This window comes from Arvicanthis niloticus, chromosome 10, assembly GCF_011762505.2.
Source record: "Arvicanthis niloticus isolate mArvNil1 chromosome 10, mArvNil1.pat.X, whole genome shotgun sequence".
NCBI lineage: Eukaryota > Metazoa > Chordata > Mammalia > Rodentia > Muridae > Arvicanthis > Arvicanthis niloticus.
In genome coordinates, this window is record NC_047667.1 from 59,433,893 (window position 1) to 59,455,167 (window position 21,275).

Below are 21,275 nucleotides of genomic sequence, written 5' to 3' on the forward strand. Positions count from 1 at the left end.
AAACACTGTCGAATGGCAAAGATTCCTATCCGAAGCAAGGGAAGTGTACTCAATCTCCATATTGGCAACGAGAAGTCTTCCCAGTATAAGATTATACTTAAATTCAGGGATTCACATACATAATAAATGTATCTCAGAAACTACTCAGGACATGAGCAACATTCTTTTAGGACACAATGTGAGCTATCTGGCATACATGAAAAAAAAAATGGCAATCTTGGTTCCTCCATGACTGCAAAACATTTTGCTCTTAACATATACTAAAAGATTACACATAAAATACATCTTCTGAAGTATTAAAAGTTCACCAATTTCGCATTGAATGCTGGACTATTTTTCCACATCGATCTATAGGTAATTAGATTATGTTCCATAAACAACAGGCTGGATTCATGGCCTTCCTTCAAATTCAGTGGGGTCTGGTAGTAATCAAAGATGGCTCAATATTAACTTTAGAACATTTATACTTCGAGTGAAAGGAGTTTTCTGTTTCAAGAATGTCACCTCGGTGTTTCAAATGTTTACATTTTTGCTTACAGATGTAGCCATGAGCAAATACATGGGTTAGCGTGGGATTTCATGGTGTGGTTACTCTCTGGCTTCTGCAAAGTGTCCTGTCAGCAATCTAAAACCATATGTTTGCAGTCAAGCCCAATAACATCTAATTAATCTTCTCCTTGGAACATCACTGTCAAAGTGAGTTACGACGCATGCAAGTGAAAGATCATGTGTTGTCTACGATACATGTCCAAAGACAGTGTGAAAACATCTTGTCTTTAAATCATCTTAAGTGACTGATTTTTGTTACATTCTTATATTCATAAAATACAGGGATAAAGAAATGAGTAACCTTAAACAACTAAAGATAAAACTCAATCTTCCTTCTACCTAAAGGCTCCACGTACATTATCCACTGTCTGTCTGTAGTCGTAACTTACCTCAGGGACCATTCCATGAATGTTTCTCAGTTATAAAAACAACTCAGAATTTGCATGCTATGCCTTACAAAAAAGGCTTTATTATTAAAAATGGTCTGTTACCACATTCCTTTTTCTAGGCTGAGTATTAGGTACCCAATAAACACATTTATTAATTCAGCTTTACCTTGGTGTGTGTGTGTGTTTATATATTTGTGTGGTTGGGGGGGGCACATGTGTATACAAATGACCATGTGCATGTGGAGGACAAAGGACAATCTCAGCTCTTATTCCTCAGGTGAAATCTACCTTGTTCTTTTGAGATGGAGTCTCTCATTGGCCTAGATAGAGCCAGTGGTGACAAGTAGACTAGGCTTGTTGGCCAGTGAGCTTCAGGCATCTGCCTATCTCTGCTTCCCAATTGCTTGAATTACAATCATAAGCCATGGCTGTTGGATTAGTTCATCTTAAATATATGTTCTGGAGGATTGAAGTTAAGACTAGTATTTGTAAGGCAACCTATTTACTGACTGAGCCATCACCCCAGCCCCACTCAAACTAATCTTAAAAGTTAATATATTGTCTTCACATAAGAGAGAATCTGGGGATTTAAAAGGACTTGATATGGACATAGTTCAGTTCTAAACTAGTGTAAATGTTTACCCAAAGAGTCACCATCTTTCTACTGTACTGTTTGCTGCCTCAGTATCTCTTTGGGAACTTCTACCCTAGCTTCTCCTCTCCTGTGTGTGGCAGGACATTCATGAAGGGATCATCATTCCACAGGAACCATTTCTTCACTCTTGAAAGTAGGCAGCACTGTAGTCCCCTATTTATTTTTTAAGAGTGTTAAAATAACACACAGCATAAAACTAAGCAATTTAAACATGTAGGTATATAGTTCAGTAGTTGTAATTACATGTGTAGTGTACACTTTTCATACTAGAAAATTAAAACTCAGTATCTGTTATGCTTGAATATGAAAATCCACCCCCACCCCTGAGCTTGTCTTTTGAAGGTGGTTCCCCAATATGAAGGTGGGTCCCCAATACAAAGTAAGATGACAGGTTTTTCAGAAAGAGATCATATTATGAGAGCTTCAATTCATCAATCCACTGATGGGTTTTCCGGTTAATCTTCATTGTCACCTTGCTGTGATTTGGAATCACACATGAGGCACACCTCTGGATGTGTCTACAATGATGTTTCTAGAGAAGCTTAACAGCAGTGGGAAGAACTGCCTTGGATGTGTGGGGCACCAACCTATGGGATGATGACCGAGACTTGAGAGACAGGGAAGGAGAAAGAGAAGAGAACACTGACATCTATCTCCCTTTCTCTGCTTCCCGGTACAATGAGCAAGCAGCTCAACATCCCCAAATGCCTTCCCGACCATGATGAGCCATAACCCCTCAAGCTGGGACTGAAGCAAACCTCTCTTCCATTTAAGTGCTTTTTGAACAGTCCAAAGAGGATATCAGTAAAATGAATTCATAATTTAGTGGGCTGTTGGGAGGTGGTGCAGACTTTAGGAGTCAGGTCCCAGTGGAGGAAACAGATCACCGGGGGAGTCCTTTGACAAGTAGACTTTTGCCCACAGGTATCTCCCTTCCTCTCTTCCCCTCTTTTCTTCCTTTTCCCCTCCTCTTCTTCCCTCATTTGTCACTATTTTATGTCTGTGCTTCTGTCCCTCTGCACCCTGTCTTCTCTCCTGTCTACCTTCTTAAGGGTTTGACTACTTTAGATGTTTCCCATAGTGGGTTATCTCTTTGTAATTAGACTCATTCACTTAACATAATCATTTTTTATCCATGTTAGGTAACTTGTCAGAATTTGCTTCCTGTTCAATGTTGAAAATATGTATATATACATATATAATATACATAATATGCATATATATTATCACATTTTGCTTTCTATTCATCTACTGGATAAATATTTGGGTCATTGTGAATGATATAGCTATAAACATGTATATACAGATATTTCTCAGAGATCCAATTTTTAATTTAGTCAGATACATACCTGAAGAGCCAGCAGACAGTAAAGCAAGTCTAGTTTTAGTTGTCTGCAGAACTGCCAGGCTGCTTCACAGTGACTACATTAGTTTACATCCTGATCAACAGTGCAGGATTCCAACTGCTCCACAACTTTGCAAGGTGTGTGCTATGGAGAGCCTGGGTAAATAGAGGACAGTATCTAGTTCTGGAAAGACTGAATAATGAATAAAAATAAGATAGTTCCATGCTTGCTAGAAAGTAATTACACACTCACATTAGTAATTGTTTGATGTAACCCTTGTCCTTCTGGGAACATATGAAGAGTTGTCTATACATATTGATGTTCACCATGTAAGGGAAGTGAGTCAGGCTTGTCGAAGCGTGGCAGATAGTCCACAGAGAAATCGATGCAGACAAAACATCAGTCTGCTTGTACTTCCCTAGAGAGTATTTTGCCAAATGTTTAAAAAAATAGTGATCATTTCCAATTTTATATATTATAACCTTGGGACTGTTGTCAAGAAAATTAGAAGATACAGGCTTAATGGACATGTTTTCTTTTATTACTAACTGATCACGTCTATCCCTAAAAACTCATGGATATGTAAATATACATGTATGTATGTATGTATGTATGTACAAAGTAAAAATGCCTGTAATATGTGTATTATATTAACACAATTATTTGTATGAGTATATTCATACTTTCAGGCTAATCTCTTGTTGATATAAAATACAGATACTTTTATTTAAAAGATTGACTGGAGATACTGTGTATTTTGGTATCTCTACCTGCCTGTGCTCTTTGAGCATCTATGCTCATTGTCATAATCAACAATGTTTGGTGTGCTCAGTGCTCTCCTTTGTTGTATTGCAAACAATCTTCTCACTCTCCTCAGATGGGTATCATTCCAATGCATGCAAGATATTCACCCACCTAGCTCCAACCTAGGAAAGACCACTAAGGGTCTTTAAAAGATGATTTATTTAAAATTCCAAGCATTTCAACATACTGGCAAGAGGAACTCTCTAAAAGTAGGGTTATATTTCCTTCAATATTCCCTGTACAGTAAGTTGTCGTTGTCATTATCAGTCATTTTATTAGCTCTTTTCAAAGATTTATGTACTTGAATTCTGACAAATATTTTTCAAAGCCACATGAAACTGACTTTTAAATCAGAGACTATCCTCTGGGGTGGCTGAGTCTGGCTTCAGGGTGGGTGCATTCACCTATAGAATTCAGTTTTCCAGTTAGAATTTCAGTTTGTAAAAATACCCTCCTACCATAATTATAAAAACTCATGGGCATTTAAACTAAGCAAATGTGCACTGAGGCACTGAATGTAGTCAAAGGAGGTGCATTCAAAGTAATATTGTTATATTTGGCAATTAAAGAGTTTCTGCTAAACTTTTGCTATAATTACAGTTATTGAAGTCATGAATTGAACTAACAAATACTTATTTGTATCTTACATTTAGATATGGTTGGAAGCATTGAGTTGAGGGAATATAAGACTAGTTGAACCAATATTTTTTGATTAGTGAATTAGCTTCACCGAGTCAGTCAATGGCAATAGGAACCTCTTAGGCAGTTAAGTAAGGGAGTGATGGAGTCAAGACAGGAGCATACAGGCTGGATTGAGCTGCAGCCAAAGGGGGGAGGGGGAAAGATGAGCTCCAGCTGCATCCCACATCCCACAGGGGTGAGACTCTTGGTCATGGCAACTCACTTGGCTGGGTCATGGCTGGTTCGGCTCGCTTGCTTGAGTTGGTGGCCTCTGTGGAACGTAGAGAGGTCAACAACTCTGGAGTTGAAGGCTTTCTCCATGGTTCCCTACTGCAGGCCCCAAAGAAGAGAGATAGCCCATGGTCTTAAGATATTTATTGTCATGGCGGAAAATGGATGAAGCTATACCCTGGTATTCTCAGGGAGGGCCTGAGGTTAAATACCTTTTGCAAAGAGGAGGGTCTGGGAAGGAATGCTTATTTGGCTACACCCTCTGGCCTTTAGGTATGTCATCAATATGGAGATCTGTCTTGAGGCTCTGCAGCCTGTAGTCATGCCCTCTACCTGTGCTATGTGACTGATGGCCACAGAGCTCTCTGTGGAAGGCTGTAGCTATGTGAAAGAAACCAGGGGCTGAGGAGAAAGGCCATATTTCTACCGTCCCGGAGAGTCTCCAGGGTTTAAAGCCTGTGCTCAACCAGGTACCCAGCTGCCTCTCACAGCCCACTGACTGACATCCTATGGTCAAGCTCTGCCAAGCATGGAATCCAGTCTCTCCCTGCTGCCTTCGGATCAAGATGTGACACTCTTGGCTTCTCCAGCACCTTGTCTACCTGCATGCTGCCATTTTTCCTAAAATGATGATAATGGGCTAAACCTTTGAAAATGGATTAAACCTTTGAAACTGTAAGCTAGCCTCAAGTAAATGTTGTCCTTTATTAAGAGTTGTCTTGGTCATGGTGTCTCATTATAGCAATGAAACTCTAAGATAATACCTGATCTCTCCTTTACCTGTAGTTACCACATATATGTACCTTTCTTCTATTAACTTCTCTTTTTTCTCTTTCTACTTTTTTGGAACACAAGAGCATTACAAGTCATGGGCTAGTATTGTGTACATTTTTCTCAGTGAATACTAATGATATTACTGTCCATATATAAACTATATAGAGACTTGCAATATGTAGTCTTTTAGGGTTAAATGTTTCTCAACTGTGTAATTTGAACTCCTTATAATTAATAACTATCTTGTTTAGCTGGGCATGGTGCCCTAAACCTGCAATCCTAGCATTAAGGAGACTTAAACAGGAGGATTAAAACTTCAAGTACAATAAGGTATAGAGACAGAACCTGGGACTATAAAAATAGTTTACTTATTACTTAGTTTGCTGAATTATTTTGTATATACTCATCATGGATTCAACTCTATAGTTCTCTCAATCCATGTTCATCATCTGGGTGTGTGCTGGGTACATATCGGAGAGTCCTATACACTCCTATTTAGAAAATCAAGTTAAGGACATCTAAGAATACGTAATTTCTTTTCGCATTTTCTCAGAATCAAAACTTCTGGAAGAATATCAAGAGAACAGGAGGAATTCCCCTTCACATATTGTTACCAGTTGTTGCACTGTTTGTTTTCAGCAAGGAGTGAGTTCCACTGAGTGGGAGCCATGTTTGGTTGCCATGATTATTGTCTTAGACTCCTGCCGGGGCCCAGGCCCAGAACAGATGTACAATAACAGCTCTGGCACAGAATGCAAAAATTCCTAGAATGGTAATTTCCGGAATGAGATGGTCTCATTCTATTTATTCTTACAACAACCACCAAAGTAAAATGGAAATGAATAACCCTGTAATTAGAATAGGAAAAAATTGAGCAATGATCATTGACTAATAAACAATTGTTAACATATAAATTAACTTTTAACTAATTATTTAAGTAAATAACTTAAGAATTATAATTAAAAATTAATTAACTAATTAATTAAGCTAAATAACTAATAAACTATTAAAGCAAATGGCTGCAAATTATTGATGTGCACAGACATTGTTCAAAATGTCATTGCATACATCTCAGGGTTTTCAACAATTCTGGACAAAGGTTTGGGTAATTCAATATTGACTCTGACTTATGATAGCATGTCACCCCCCAAAGTTTCACAATGGCTTCAAACTGCATTTGATTGGTAGTAGCTACTGAATGGGATTATACCTATCAGTATCCTTCAAAGAAAACTTTTTGACTGATAATCTGTGTTTACCTGAAATAAGGTAGAAGCAGAGTTATGAATTCTGTACTTGGCTACACAAAGCTTCCACAAAAATAAACTATAACCAACTGCATGCCTAGTTCTTATGAAAGTCTAATGGACAATTAAAACCAATGCTCAAGTAATCCAGAAAGAAATAATAATACTGGCATCATCCATGACTGTATATCTAGTGTGTGTTAGTCACTATGCAGGCACTGAGAACTCCGATTCTTGCCCTCTAACTTAATTTGGAGTAAATGCAGATTGATATGTTAAAGATAAATATAGAACAAAAACGTACTTGTTATTTCTGCTCAAAACAAGTGGGTATCAATATCCGTGTCTGAAATATATGAGTTTTGTCACTTGGAGGAGATGATAACATTCCAGTCAGAACATATAATATGCTATAGGCAAATCTGTAGAGGGGTTTGACATTTCTCAGTAGAGAGAAAGAGAGAGGAAGGCTGGGGTCAGGGAGGAAGAGGAGAGTTACAGTATGCTTGTGTTGTGACAGGAGAGGCTGAAACAGACAAGGGTCAGACGGTGAACACTTTCCACTGGGAATATGAATGTTTTCCAAAGGCAGAACAGACTAGAAGCATGCAAAACTTGCTAGGTAGTGGCACAGGCCACTAGCTTCAATGGCATGCTATAGATCAAATAAAAGGAAGGGTTGAGAGAGAAGAGGCAGAGGAACCACTGAACCCAGGATAAGGGAACCAAACTCAGGGGGACAATGAGTAGAGCTTAGAGGTCTCAAGAAAAGGTCTCAGTGATTGTTAACTGACAGGAAGAAAACAAGACAGGAAGGACAGTAGGGAGCATAGAGATGTGATCATGTAAAGGCTGTGCAAGCATCTCAAAAGGGAAGGATGCTTAGGGCAATCCACTAAAGCAACAACTCTGGACTGCTGGACCATTTTAGTTCAGTCTCTACAGACCCACTGGAGTTCAGATATTAAAACTCTAAGAGGAATGAGGAATAAGATTTAAGAATACCTTTATATACAAGTATCTACAAGGACTGTAAATAGGAATTTAACCTGCTCTGATTACACTAGGGCACGTGGAGACCAACTCACCTCATCCCTTCGGCAAGCCAGCAAAGATCATGGATCCCCCAAACCATGAATATAAAATATGTACAAAGGGAAAGAAATAGCTCCTACTGTAGAAAGTCTTGATTTTATGTAACTTTTTAGCTATACGTCCCATCGTGGTAGGTAGCATAGCCAACACAGCACCACTCAGGGCAACCTTGTGCAGATCCTGCAAATTCAGGACCATGAGCATATCTATGCTTCTATGTACCTCAAGTTTCCACACGTGTAAAATGATAATCTCTGAATTCCCTTCCAGCAATAAAATACTCTTGACTTCTATGGCAGAAGTAAGACATTCTTATCCAGTTGCCTTAAAACACACTTGACATTTCATAGCATAATTAAGATGCTAAAACAGTCATGTCAGTTACTATTTGAAATTAATGGATTTTCCATTTGCTGTTTAAGAAATTCCTTTTTGACTTACTACAGGTTTATCGCTCTTGAAAATATTAAAGAGGGCTGTTTACTTGCTCCTGTCTGATACAGCTTTCTCTGGAACACCCCTAACATTCTTGTAACATAATAGAAAGCATACAAGAATATCTAATATCCAAGGGGGCTTGATATCTCTTGAAAACTTCCATCCCAGAGCTTCAATTTCAACACGTTCACTGGTAAAAGAAAGCATGCCAGAAACTTCTAGACGAAACATGTCAGGTAGCTAAAACACCAACTGTATCTTTTCTTCTCAGTTGGACATGTGAATGACTGACTAGGAAAACTGAGATTTGGCTTGGGGAGACTGAAAATGAAAACTCAATAATTTTTTAATGCTTTAGAATTTCATAGATAGATAGATAGACAGATAGATAGTATGTTTTGATAAAATATGTTCCCAGTTGCTTCCTATCTATTCCCTTCACTACTTTCCCCTCACAACAGCATGCAACAGCATGTACTCATTTTAAAATTAGGTACTGGCACAGGTGCATACTGTATGTATGTGGGTGTAGGATGTACCTGAGCATAGGTAGCCTCTTGAGGGCTGCATCCCTGAATAAACTTTCATTTCCAACATCTCTCAGTTGCTAATATCTCCCTATCTAGGGGTGGAACTCTGTGAACCCCTCTCCATTCGTGCTGGGACTTTTTGTTGGCTAGGTTTTATGAATGCATGGCTATGAGTTTGTGTACAATGGTCTTTTCATTTCTAGCAAATAATGTTTTACTGTAGATCCCCAATTCTGGATCTTACAATGTTTCCTCTTCCTCTTCTAACATGATCCCTGAGCCTCGTGGGTAGAGTTATTATCAGAAGCCATCTAGGAAAGGCTATGGCAAGTGAGTTTTCTGGAGATGGCCAATCATTTTGCATGGATGTGATGGGTGTGCCCCGAGATGCAGGGTCCTCAGAGACTTCATTCCAGGATTGCTTCACTGCTGATGTGCCTATCCTGCCATGATCACATAGTCTAATGATTCCTGAGCACCAGCCTACCCTACTGGGTAAATTTCCTACAGAATATAGGCTTTCATAAATTAATGCTGTTTAGATGAATTAATGACCTTATAGCATTCCTGATTTGATTCAAATAATTTTAGGAAAAAATTTAAGGAAATGGTTTTAGTGGTTTTGCCAGAAAGAGATAATAAAGTTAGAATCAAGAATAGAATCTGCCCTCTCCTCATAGAATAGTAAGTAAAGACTATATAATAAGAAATACAATGAGTTTTCATAAATTTCACTAAAGAGAGAAATAGGCTTGGGAAAAATTTGTGATCAGGAAAAAAAAACATTCATTTTAGGTCAGGTACAAGGATAAAGGCAAAGATGTGTACTATGATAAAGCAAGGCCATGTGAAACTGCTGCTCTGAACTTATAATGAGCTTATAGAATGAAATGCTACTTTGAACTATCAACATCCTTCTAAAACCCCCTTTTTGTATAACTCCTGTAACATTTTATCTATGAGGTAATTTCATAAAGAACTTTTGCTCAGAACGTATAAATTGCCAGAGACAAGAAATAAAGTGTGGCTTCTGAGGCTCTGCTCTATCCACCAAATGTATATATGTGTGTCTACCTATATGTATGTACATATATATGTAGGTTTATGTGAGTGTGTATAAGTATGCAAGTGCACTTGTGAAATTGATGAAAACAGGTGATCAGGCCCAGCCAGAGTCTCTCTCTGTGTGTGTGTGTGTGTCTGATTCTTCTTTTCTTCCATTTATCTTCTCTCTAGCTCACAAAGAGTTAATGAACTCTGAGCCTCTTATCCTTACAGTGAGGAACTCTTAAGCCAGAAGGAGAAGAGCCCAAATAACTAAACCTTTTTTCTTAATCTCCTCCTGCTATCATCAGGAGTTATAGTGTTAGAAGCCAGCAGCTTTTGGCCACAGGATAGCAAAGAGGTATTGAAAGAGTTAGTGGAGTTAAACTGCCAGAATCCACCAGCCTTTGGCCATGGAATAGTAAAATGCTAAAAAAGAAACATATTACCAAAAGTCAACACCCCCTATCGCCCAACAATCACCACCATCACCCTCACTGCCTGCCTCAGGTAGCCCTGTGACGATGAGCAGGACTTTGTCAAGTTATGATACAGATGTCCCACTTAGAGTCAAGAGCTCAACAGTCTCTTATTCTCTACACGCTGGCCTGGTAAGGTTCTCTGCATTTATCACCATTAATTACTTTCCTGTTGCTGTAGTGAAACACCATAACCAAAAGCAGTTTATAAAAGAAAAAGTCTATTTTGGCTTACAATTACTGAAGAAGAGTCTATCATGTTGGGAAAGTACAGCAACAAGTGGCAGGCACCAGAGCAAGAACGAAAGGCTGAAAGCCTTCATCTTCAAACCAGAGATGGTAAACTGAAGGTAACCTGAGGCCTTTACTCTCGAAGCCTGCTCCCAGTGAGGTGAGTATAGACTGAGACAAGAGGCTCAAACAGCTTTCCAATGGTACTGTTTCTAACTCCCCTTGGAAGACCTCAGCCTGCCTCACCTATGAGCCTACCCTTCAGTAATTGGTATACATATTCATCCCAAATGGGTATCAGTTAATGCTATAGTATGTAAATCCTTCTAAAGTTCTTATTGTAAACATTAAATTCCATGGTGATAGATTAGTAATATTATAAGAGGTAGGATGTAATCTATTATGGCTTGGATGTAAAATGTCTTTCACATGACAGGATCACGTTTGAATGTTGGTCCCCACCTGGAGGTGCTCTTACAAGAGGTCATGGTACCTTTAGGAGGTACAGCCTAGCTGGATGTCAAAGGCCAGATCTGACATCAAAGGGTTAACCAGGCAGACAGTGAAAGGAAGTAGGGAGTTGGTGATTGGGGTCCTGCTGATAGCTGACTGAGGGCCCACTGACAGGTGATTTACATGGTCAGCACTACTGGGAACAAAAGTTAACTATCTGAGGCTGGCATGACTGCCAAGTGAGAATCTCTGAATTCTTTTAACTCTTGTGTGTACATACTGATAGACAGACAGATATATTCATATATATTTGGATAAATGAGGCAGAGTCCCCAAGCCACCACTTTCTTTTCTCTGGCCTTTATATTCCTTCTTAGACAAAAGTTCTATAGAATTACCTCATAGATAAAATACTACATAAAAGGGGAGTTACAGAAGATTGTCAATATTAAGTCCAAAGCAGTGTTTCATTCTACAAGCTCATAATAGATTCAAAGCAACAGCTTCACATGGCCTTGTTTTATCATAGTGCACACCTGTGGCTTCATCCTTGGCTCTGACCTAGAACAAATGTTCTTCCCTGATCACAAATCTGTCCCAAACCTATTTCTCTTCTTAGTGTAATTAATGAAAACTCATTGTATTCTTTATTATGCAGACTTTACTTACTAGTCTATGAGGAGAGGGCACATTCTATTCTTGATTCTAACTTTATTATACTTTCTGACAAAACAACTAAAACCATTATCTTAAAATTTTCTTCCTAAAATTATTTGAATCAAATCAAGAATTGTATAAAACCATTAATTCATCTAAACAGCATTAATTTACTAAAGTTCATCTTTATGTTGATCTGCAGGAAATCTGCCCAATAGGGTGGACTAATGCCCAGGAACCATTAGGCTATGTAATAGTGACAGAAAAATGCATATCAACACCAAGAAGAAATCTTGTGATGAAGTCTCTGAGGTCCCTGCATTCTTAGAATTCATTCATTGCAGGCTATGCAAAACAGTGGGCCATCTCCAGAAATGCCTTCAGCCTTTCCTGGATGGCTACTGACAGCTGAGGAAATAAGTCACTGCAGGAAGGGTACTGGGGTTTATAGCCCAGCCCAGCCCAGCTCAGCTCAGTGTCTTACGCTGGCTTTCTTCCTAATCTGCCCAGATCTGAGCAAGCAGCACTGTTCTTCTGTGTAGAGAGCCAACAGCTCTTTCTGCCACCATGCCATTCCCTACTCTCCTGAAGCTATGAGCCAAAATAAATCCTTCACCCATTAAGATGGTTCTTGTCATGTCCAGTAAAGAAACAAGTACTTAATACAACTCCTGGTGCTTGTTGTCTCCTTGTTGTCTCCTCCCTTCTATGATGCAAAGGTACCATCTTGAACTAAGACTCAGTTTTTTTTTTTTTATCAGACACTTAATCTGCCTGTGTTTTGATCTTGACTTCTCAGTTTCTATACCTAGGAAATGTAAATTCAGCTCTCTATAAATTTCCAGCCTAGTATATTTTGTTATACAGTAGAAATGGACTAATGGCACATACCCAATTCTTCATGTGCAAATAGGGGACTTTACAACCCCGTTATCTAGACCAGAAACAACACTGGAAAGCCAGCTTGCTTACCTAATAAATATGAGAGCAAGCGGTGTTATATGCTGGCGTTTTTCCTAATCTGCCCAGATCTGAGCAAGCAGCACTGTTCTGTGTAGACAGCCAACAGCTCTTTCTGCCACTATGCCATTCCCTACTCTCCTCAAGCTATGAGCCAAAATAAATAAAGCCAAAGGAAGAGGGTCACCAACTGTGTCCCTCCTGTCACCTGTCATACTAACCAGAGATCATTCAAAGATAGTACAAGGGGCTTAACAGCTTTACCTTGTCACATTTTTGTTATAACAGCCTTGACTGTTTCCTAAGAACTTTGGTCTTTTCAGAGAAAGTTCTGAGATGGACTGTCATGGGAAAGCACAAATGATATGACTGTCTTAGTCAGGGTTTCATTGCGGAGAAGCACATGACCACAGCCAGTCATATAAAGGAAAACATTTCATTGGGCTAACTTACAGTTTCAGCCCATTATCATCATGGCTGGAATGCATGGCAGCATGTAGGCAGAGTTGGTGCTGGAGAAAGAGCTGAGAGGCAGCAAATAGTGAATGATACACACTTCTTTCAAAAAGGTCACTCCTATTCCAACAAGTTAGACCTCCTAATAGTTTTCCTCCTTATGGGCCTATGGGGTCCACTTTTATTTAAATCTCCACATCAATATTACCCTCTGCCAAGTTTACAATGGGAGTGAAGCTGGTCCTCTGAAAGGTAAGGGAACTCACCTCCCAGACTTGAATAGGTTTTAAGCAGTCGAACCAAGCTCAGAATGGAAATGGGGTTTGCTTCCTACATGGAATTGCTCCAGTGATCTGTGCTCCTGATCTGTCCTTCTTCTCTCTCAGAATCTGGCTCTCTGAAGGAGAAAGATTATTGGGGACCATAAGGGACAAAAACCACTTGCATCTGTTAATAACCAAAGAATGTTGGGAAGGAGGAAATCTCATTCTGGAGGGCTTGCTAGGCACTGGTTGGTATTTGTTCCATAGTTCCATGGAGTGAAGGTGTACTCATATTTAATTGCCAGGGTGGAGGTAGGTTTCACAGGCAGGGAGAGAAGAGGATAGGTAAGCCTGTGTGGCTTCACTGCTATGGTTTTTGGCTTCTATAGCTAAAAATGCTACTGTGCAGTTTTTACAAGTCTCTATTAAGAATGTGTGTAAGCAGCCAAAATGACATTACTTGAGAAGACCTAGGTATAACAAAGTATTGAGACCTCTGGCTCTTCACATCTTCAATGAGTCCTTGAACACAAAACTCTGTAACTAAGAAAGGTATCAACCTGGTAAAGGGAGGGGACTTCCACTTAGAGCTATCCCATACAGTTTGGACACTAAATCCCTTTGATGGCAGTTACTCCAACTTTTGAAATGAAGGTATTTATTTATTTATTTATTTATTTATTTATTTATTTATTTATTGTTGGGCTGAACTGAAATACCTGACCCCAGAAGAACTGTGACTCTATCCTATTGCCTGACTGGAAAAATCCAGCTCACATTCAGTGACTGGTGAAGAGAAAAGTATTCAAAGGACCTGTTTATCAAATGGACCTGGTAGAAACCCATAAAACCCCGTGAGTCCCCCATCACCAGCACTTCCAGATGCAAAAGCTACATTACATTCACAATAACACTGAGATTCCATCTCACCCAAGTAAGAACAGCTGTCATAAAAAAAATGTTAACAAATGCAGGCAAGGATCTAAATATTCCTGGGTGGAACAGAGACTACTGCAGCCACTATGGAGATCAATACAGAGCCTCCTCAAGACCTAAACATACAGCTACCATATGCTCCAGCAAAACCAGTCCTGGGCATATGCCTGAAGGAATCTAAATCACTGCCAGAGATAGCTGCACATCTGTGCACACTGCAGCACTATGCACAGTAGTTCAGAGATGGAGTCAGTGCAAAGCCTTGATGGATAATGGGTAAAAAGAATTTGGTGTATTATACAGATGTAAAAAGAAATTTTATTAATTTCCAGTAAAGTGATCAAAAGTGGAGAGCATGTTAAATGTCACAGGCATCATGTGCAAAGAAGAATTATTGCATGTTCTCTTATATGAAGAATCTAGGTTTATATACAGATCAGTGTGAGAGCAGAACAGGAGTATGTGGGGGAAAAGGAAGCTCCAGGGGAGGGAGGAGGACGAGAAGGGAAAAAGATCAGTGTCACACTGCCATGGGTTCTCTCAAATGCAGAGCACATGCGTGTGCACACACAATGTACACACACACGTGTACACACAATGTATACAAACATGTACATAAAATGAAAGCAGAGGGTAAGTGGGCCAGTGGAAAGATGTACAGGGAGATTTATGAGAAATGAACAATACACGTGTGTGAAACCACAAAAGACCTATTATTATACACTTACTTTAAAATACTTAAAAGATCTTTAAATGTTTATAAGCAGTTATCTGAAACACAATGCACAGCTATTGATCTAAATTCATTCTACCTATAATAAGATTAAATTACTCATTATGGGGCTAGACATTTTAATAAGTACGTCTGCAAATCAGTAAATTATTTTTTCATATTTTATTTGTCATTATAACTTGGCAGTAAATCACTTTCACAAAGATAATCTAGAAACAGATTGGGGAGGGTAAACTGATTTTCACAAACCTGGGAAAACCCCCTAGTGTAGGATTCTGTATCCCATCATTGGCACCAAGAAAATGGAAGTCAAATGCTACATGAACACTACACAGCCATTAGAATGGGCGAGATGAAAGTCCAGTGCAGAACTGGGCATCGAGGGCTATCCCACTGCTGGCTGGAATGGAAGATGCTGAAGCCACAGTGAGAAACAGCTGGGCAGTTTCAGGTGATGCTGCAACAAGTCACCAGGCTCGCCACCATTAAGGTGGATGTTTACACCTCATAACACCTCATAACAGCCCTATTTATGATAGCCTCTCACAGGAAGCCACCCAAATCTGTGGGGAATGAACAAGCAAATGTCAGTGTGCCCCCTCAATGGCACCTATGCAGCGACAAAATAAACAGTTGACGTTCATCACATGATGATTTTCAAGACAATCCTGTTGAATGAAAATAGACAGACATGCAATTCCATTTGTATAATGCAGGGATGCTGGCTGTTTCAACAATCTTCATTTTTGTGAAGATTAAATAAGAAAAAAATGTTAGATGTAAGATAAACAATTTAGTGTTCAGGAGTCACTCACTCTGCCCGTCTGTCTCTCCAGGCAGCTTTGTGAGAATCCACGACTTTAGCCTCTCCAGCTCAGTTTTGTTGAGCTCATGGTAAACATTTGAAAGACTGTGAAATGTTGTGCTCACTCCTAGAGATTTCAGTTTTGAGTTTGTCTCCTCGCCCCAAGAATGAAGAACTAGCTGATCTGCAGTGCCGTGACACTGAAAGAGCTCAGGGAACGGGTGGCCACCTTGTTGAAGATCCTAAAGGAAGATGTGAGACAACCCAGTTAGGCAATCAATCAGAGAAGACCACGCCTAGTTCTCTACAGCTCCTGTATGTAGAGGAAGAGGCTGTGGGGTGGTGCAGAGCGAGGTATGTGTCCTATGCCAGTGAGCAGGCCTCTGTGAGGGGTGTATGGGTATGTGCTCTGTGTTCACACTACTGAGGGGTCTTCAAAGGACAGTGAAGGGTTCCTTCAAGAACCGGATGTAAATGCAAGGACAGACTTCTTCATGGGGAGACTAAGAGGAAGAAGTGCAGAGCTGAGGCATAACTGGAGAGAGAAGCCACATTCTACTTCCCTGTTCAACTTTGGGTCATGAAGCTGTAACACCAAAGTACTGGCTTTATAAGTAATTTTTGAGTAGACTCATAACAAGAAAGTCTGACTATAGTCTTCTACCTTCTAGTTTGGTATAAAGAATTCATATAATACTAAACATATCCTTCCTCTCTAACTGTCCTTTTCATGAGGTACATGCTGAACACAGAGGCCTCCTGGATGTGACATGACTCTTCTGGCCATGAATTCCAGCCACTATTAATCTGTATCGACTAGGCACCACATTTTATTGCTTAATGATCAACTTTATTTTAGTTTCATTGTGTTTATGTTTCATGTTACATTTGCTTATTTGTTTATTATTTTTTTAATCTGGAACTTACCTGGTAAACAGCAGATGCTTTATTCAGAAAACCAGAAAGAACAAATACTCCTGCCACATCTGGGTGATTTCTGTATGCTAAATGCATCGCCATGCAGCCTCCCATAGAAAATCCGCCTAAAGGAAGCAACACACGTGCTTATCAGACGAGGAGGAGCACACACATGGTTCCAAGGTACTTCGGAATAAAACAGGTCAGTACCATCTTTCACAAGCATTTTAAAGACTCTGGAGATATGAAGGAAATAGACTCCTAAAAAGAACTTCAGTCTCCATCTTAGGCGCTGTTCTATGGCTGAAGAGACACCATGGCCATGGCAACTCTTATTTAAAAAAAAAGCATTTAATTGGGGCTTGTTTACAGTTTCACAGGGTTAGTTTGTTATCATCATGGTGTCATGGTGGGGAGCATGGTGGCAGGCAGACAAACATGGTGCTGGAGAAGTAGTTGAGAGCTACACTCTGATCCTCAAGCAGAGAGATGAGGACAGGGTGTGGGGGAGTGTGCCTGGGTCTGATGTGGACACTTGAGACCTCAAATCCCACCACCAGCCTAGGGATACAGTTCCTCCAACACTGCCATACCTCCTGCTCCTTATCCTTTCACAATTCCACTTCCTGGTGACTAAGCCTTCAAACCTGAGCCTGTGGGCAGCATGATTCTTAATCAAACCATAGGTGGTCTTCAGGTCTCATAGAACATATCCTGTTGTGAGCGAATAATGCCAAGACATCAGTAGCAAAGAGATGCATTATACAAAGACAGACTTAGGAGAGAAATCACATACATCAAGAAAAGTATTCATCGTAATTCAAAGTATGAGCCATAGCATGAATGTGACTTGGTTACACTTCCAGTGTCTACTTAAGCTTGGGTCATAATTACAGGAGACCTCACACCACCCTGCAGGTAACACCATGTTCCTCTCTGTATCAGGTGCTGTGCCATGGGCTCCACTGATAGTCATGTATGTATCTGCTATCTTCCCCATGACAGAGCCTGGTAATGGCTGCATTAGGGATGATGGTTAAAAACATTGGTAAAGCATTTTTGGCATACTGGTATTATTTTGCAAACTGACAAGATAGAATAAAACAAACTCACCTATGCAAGAAAAACATCATTTACTTACTTAACAGATTTAAGTGATCCAAGGGCTGAGATAATTTAGCCAGCCCTTGGTGTTTGGAACAGTCTTACTATGTGGCCCAGGCTGGCCTGGAACTCATGCTTCCCCTGCCCCTGTCTTTTTAAGTGCAGAATACTGCACTAGTGGCTAGAACTAGGCAAATTAAGACACAGAGAGACCCTACTATTTAGGGGCGCAGCTGAGAAAACACATGCATCACAGATTAGGAATGGTGTGTGGTGAAAGAGCAAAGAGCAGGTGATGCCACACATGGCCAGAGCTCAGAGCTCCACAAATGGTCCTAGCCTTTAATGAGAACTGAAGCCATCTTGTTTGTATCCTATGAGAAATAATGAAAATAAACCACACATTTACAGGCTTTAAAATTACATTCTGGCACACAATTCAGTCTCCTGATTTTCAGCCTACTGCCCTGTTTCACATAGTAAAGTACAACCTACAGCCCATCAGAGAGCATCATGTGAATTTTCAAGATATTCCCTCTCTACATTGAGAAGACTGTGGACAGAGGAAGCAGGTATGTAAAAGTATCCTTTATTTATCTGCATGAAGCAACTGCGTCTGAGGCTTACTGCCTCCACCTAGGCCTAGCTAGTCCTGGAAGCTTCCAGCCTCTATACAATCTTATTTAAGCCTAGGATGTCTTCAGCCTCTGAGACCTTCTGCTGAATAAGCTCGCCCTTTTTTGGTTCTTTCTAATCTCTGGCTGGCTGATTCAACTTAGCCATTCTGGTTCAAACTCCTAAGCTGACTTATTTACTCTGGTTTCTCTTTGGCCTGACTTTTTGCTCTGCTTGGCTACCAACTAATTCTGACAATCTGTTCTGATCTAGCTTTTTCTCACTCTCTAGCTCATTCCGTCTTCATCTGTGTCTAGCTTGTTCTCTCTCTAAAACCTGTCTTTACAACTCTCCCAGTAAAACTGCCTCCTCCTCTCTCTTTATTACCCCTGGAGTAGCTTCCCTTTCTTTTCTTGTATTGTGGGAGTTGGGCATATCCTATCCTGTCAAATCTTTCTCTGATTCATCACTTTGTCTGCCACTCAATTAGACACCACTTTCAAACATGGTGGTTCCTTCTACAAACTAACTTTGCCTTCATTGTTTGTAATTAAAGGTGTATGCTAAGGGCTGAGCCATACCACAACTAGAAACAAGTTTTTTTCCAGTTCACAGTCTTGGGGTTCACAATGTAATCAAACATCCTATAGCACAGGTGGCCTGCTTAAAGATATGTCCTTAATTTTAGGTCTAACGTAAAGACTTCTGGGATGAAGATCACTGTGACAGAGCTAATGTACTTTTATTCAGCCTTTGAATATTTTCTTCCTCTGGGAAAGGCAACTGGTATTAATTAAGGCCCAGGATTCAAGTACATAAAAGAAGGCTAGCAGATTGCAAAGTTTAGATTTCTCCTAAAAGGTACAACTTGTAAAATAATAATCATGCATAATAAGAACGAATATTCTGCCTGTAATTTCTCCAGAAGAAATGACAGGGGCTCACTGGTAGCACTACAGTCCTGAGGTTTAGTGACTAGACCAATGTGAACAAGAGACACCTTAAAGGATGATAGACCCAGCACTGTCTCCAGATGCAAGACAGCAAAGTAAGTTTCTGGAACAGCTTTGTGCAGTAAGAGGGAATGCACACAGCTCAAGACACTAAGCATAGCTTGGCTCTATGTGTGAGCCTTCCCCAATGGAAGAGCTAGTGGGCTATAGCTGTGTGTCTGTACAATGATGCATCCCCCATGTGCCTCCTTTGGACATCTAGAACTCAGTACAGACAAGATCAGCATCTGCAGCAGTTGACCATGTGTGTATGCAGAGTGGAATCTGACTTATTATTTCATATGATTTTGCTGTGGTTCTAGCTTCAGGCCTCCTTCTTCTGAAATCTCTACACAGTAACTAAGCAAAATTCTCATTTTTATTTGCTGAAAACACACTAGTTCGCTGGAAGTTATAAATCTCAAGCTGAAGAAAGTGGAAGAGGCAGTTCTTTCTTCAAGTGTCAGAAACTGGCTGGCTGGCTGCAACCTTCATGGGCTGACTGGTGTCTCTGCCCTCATAAGCATATACTCATTAGCTAGTTTATCTTTAACCACCGAGCCCAGTACAGTGCCTGGCACATAATGGCAACTGAATCCTTAAGTATGTATAACCAAATCCACATTTGGTGGTATACCTCTATATTGCCAGCACAATGATGGAAGCAGGATGATCAGGAGTTCAAGGTCAATCTTGGCTATGTGAGATCTTACCTCAGAAACAACCAACCAACCAAAAATGTGACAATTTAATATTTTACAGATTAGCAATAATGTACAAACTTCTCTTAATATTTTCCCAACTTAAAATTTGGATTAGAATGATGATTAGACTGAAAATATGGGAAACTTACTTCTAGTCTGCCTGAGACATATCCTACCTAAATGTCTGAATAAATTCATTAAAATCTAGGACTTAATTTCCAGGAAAACTGGAGAGCTAGAGCAGATAGCCTTAACAATTTCCATCAGGTTTCTAAACAGTAGTATGTGGTTGGTCGGCACTAAAACTTGAATCTTTGAAGGCTTTCAAAGTTTCCACTTATCATAACTATACAAATCCATTCTTCACTGGGGAGTAAGAATCAATCTCTCTCAGGAGAGAATTAATTACAACTATCCTACCCTCATGGGTTGATGCTGGGAATGCACACCTCTTCTAGCTCTGCCTTTGTGTCTTATCCATTCGTACACATTGTAAAGGCAAATACACTGTTTAAGCTATGCTTCGAAAAGGGATTCTGTGGTGTGTGTGTATAGGGGGGTCAAGGGTAGAGAGACACACACGTATGTATAGACACACACAGAGAATCAGGGAGACATACACAAATGCACACACACACACACACAGACAGATAGAGAGACAGAGAAAGAGAAAGACTGGGAGAGACAGAGAGAGAAACAGACAGAGAGACAGAGACAGCGAGAGGAATCTGGTGGACAGTCAAGGCTGGGGAGAAGAGGGAAGGAGGCAGGGCATCAGATGGACACAGTGGTAATTCAGCTGTAGCTGGAGGTTTACCAGTTCCTCTCTATCAAGGCAATACACTTTCACAGGAAGAATCATAATAAATCATACTAGAAACTGTTCCTAGCATTTAATTTCTTGCTGGAATTTATTAAGTAGATCTTTATTAAACATAAAATTCAAAAGCCAGACATTGTGCACACGGCTGCTTCTGCTACTGACACTTTAATAAGGTCTTCAGTAGGGAGCATAAGGACTTAGCATTCACTGGAGAAGAAAGGTCTCCCTATGCTTAGAACAGGGCTGGACACAGCAGGAGCTTCATAAATATTCACTGGATAAATGAAGTTAATGTAAACTGAAGTTTGAAAAAGATACTTCCAGAAGGAGGCAAATTTATTGTCAGGAAATGTCATTTTCTGG

The 21,275-nt window shown here is 40.0% G+C and overlaps 1 protein-coding gene across 1 annotated transcript in view; it reads right to left on the reverse strand.

Annotated features, from left to right (window-relative positions):
• The window catches only part of Lyplal1 (lysophospholipase like 1), a 60,158-nt gene that overhangs the window by 15,237 nt on the left and 23,646 nt on the right, over positions 1-21,275 (reverse strand). The window contains exons 4-6 of the mRNA XM_034513274.2: positions 16,684-16,799; positions 15,767-15,998; positions 13,286-13,416 (exon numbers count right to left, since the gene is read on the reverse strand). Coding sequence (XP_034369165.2) covers positions 13,325-13,416; positions 15,767-15,998; positions 16,684-16,799 — 440 coding nt within the window. The 3' untranslated portion in view covers positions 13,286-13,324. The remainder of the gene's footprint in view (positions 1-13,285; positions 13,417-15,766; positions 15,999-16,683; positions 16,800-21,275) is intronic.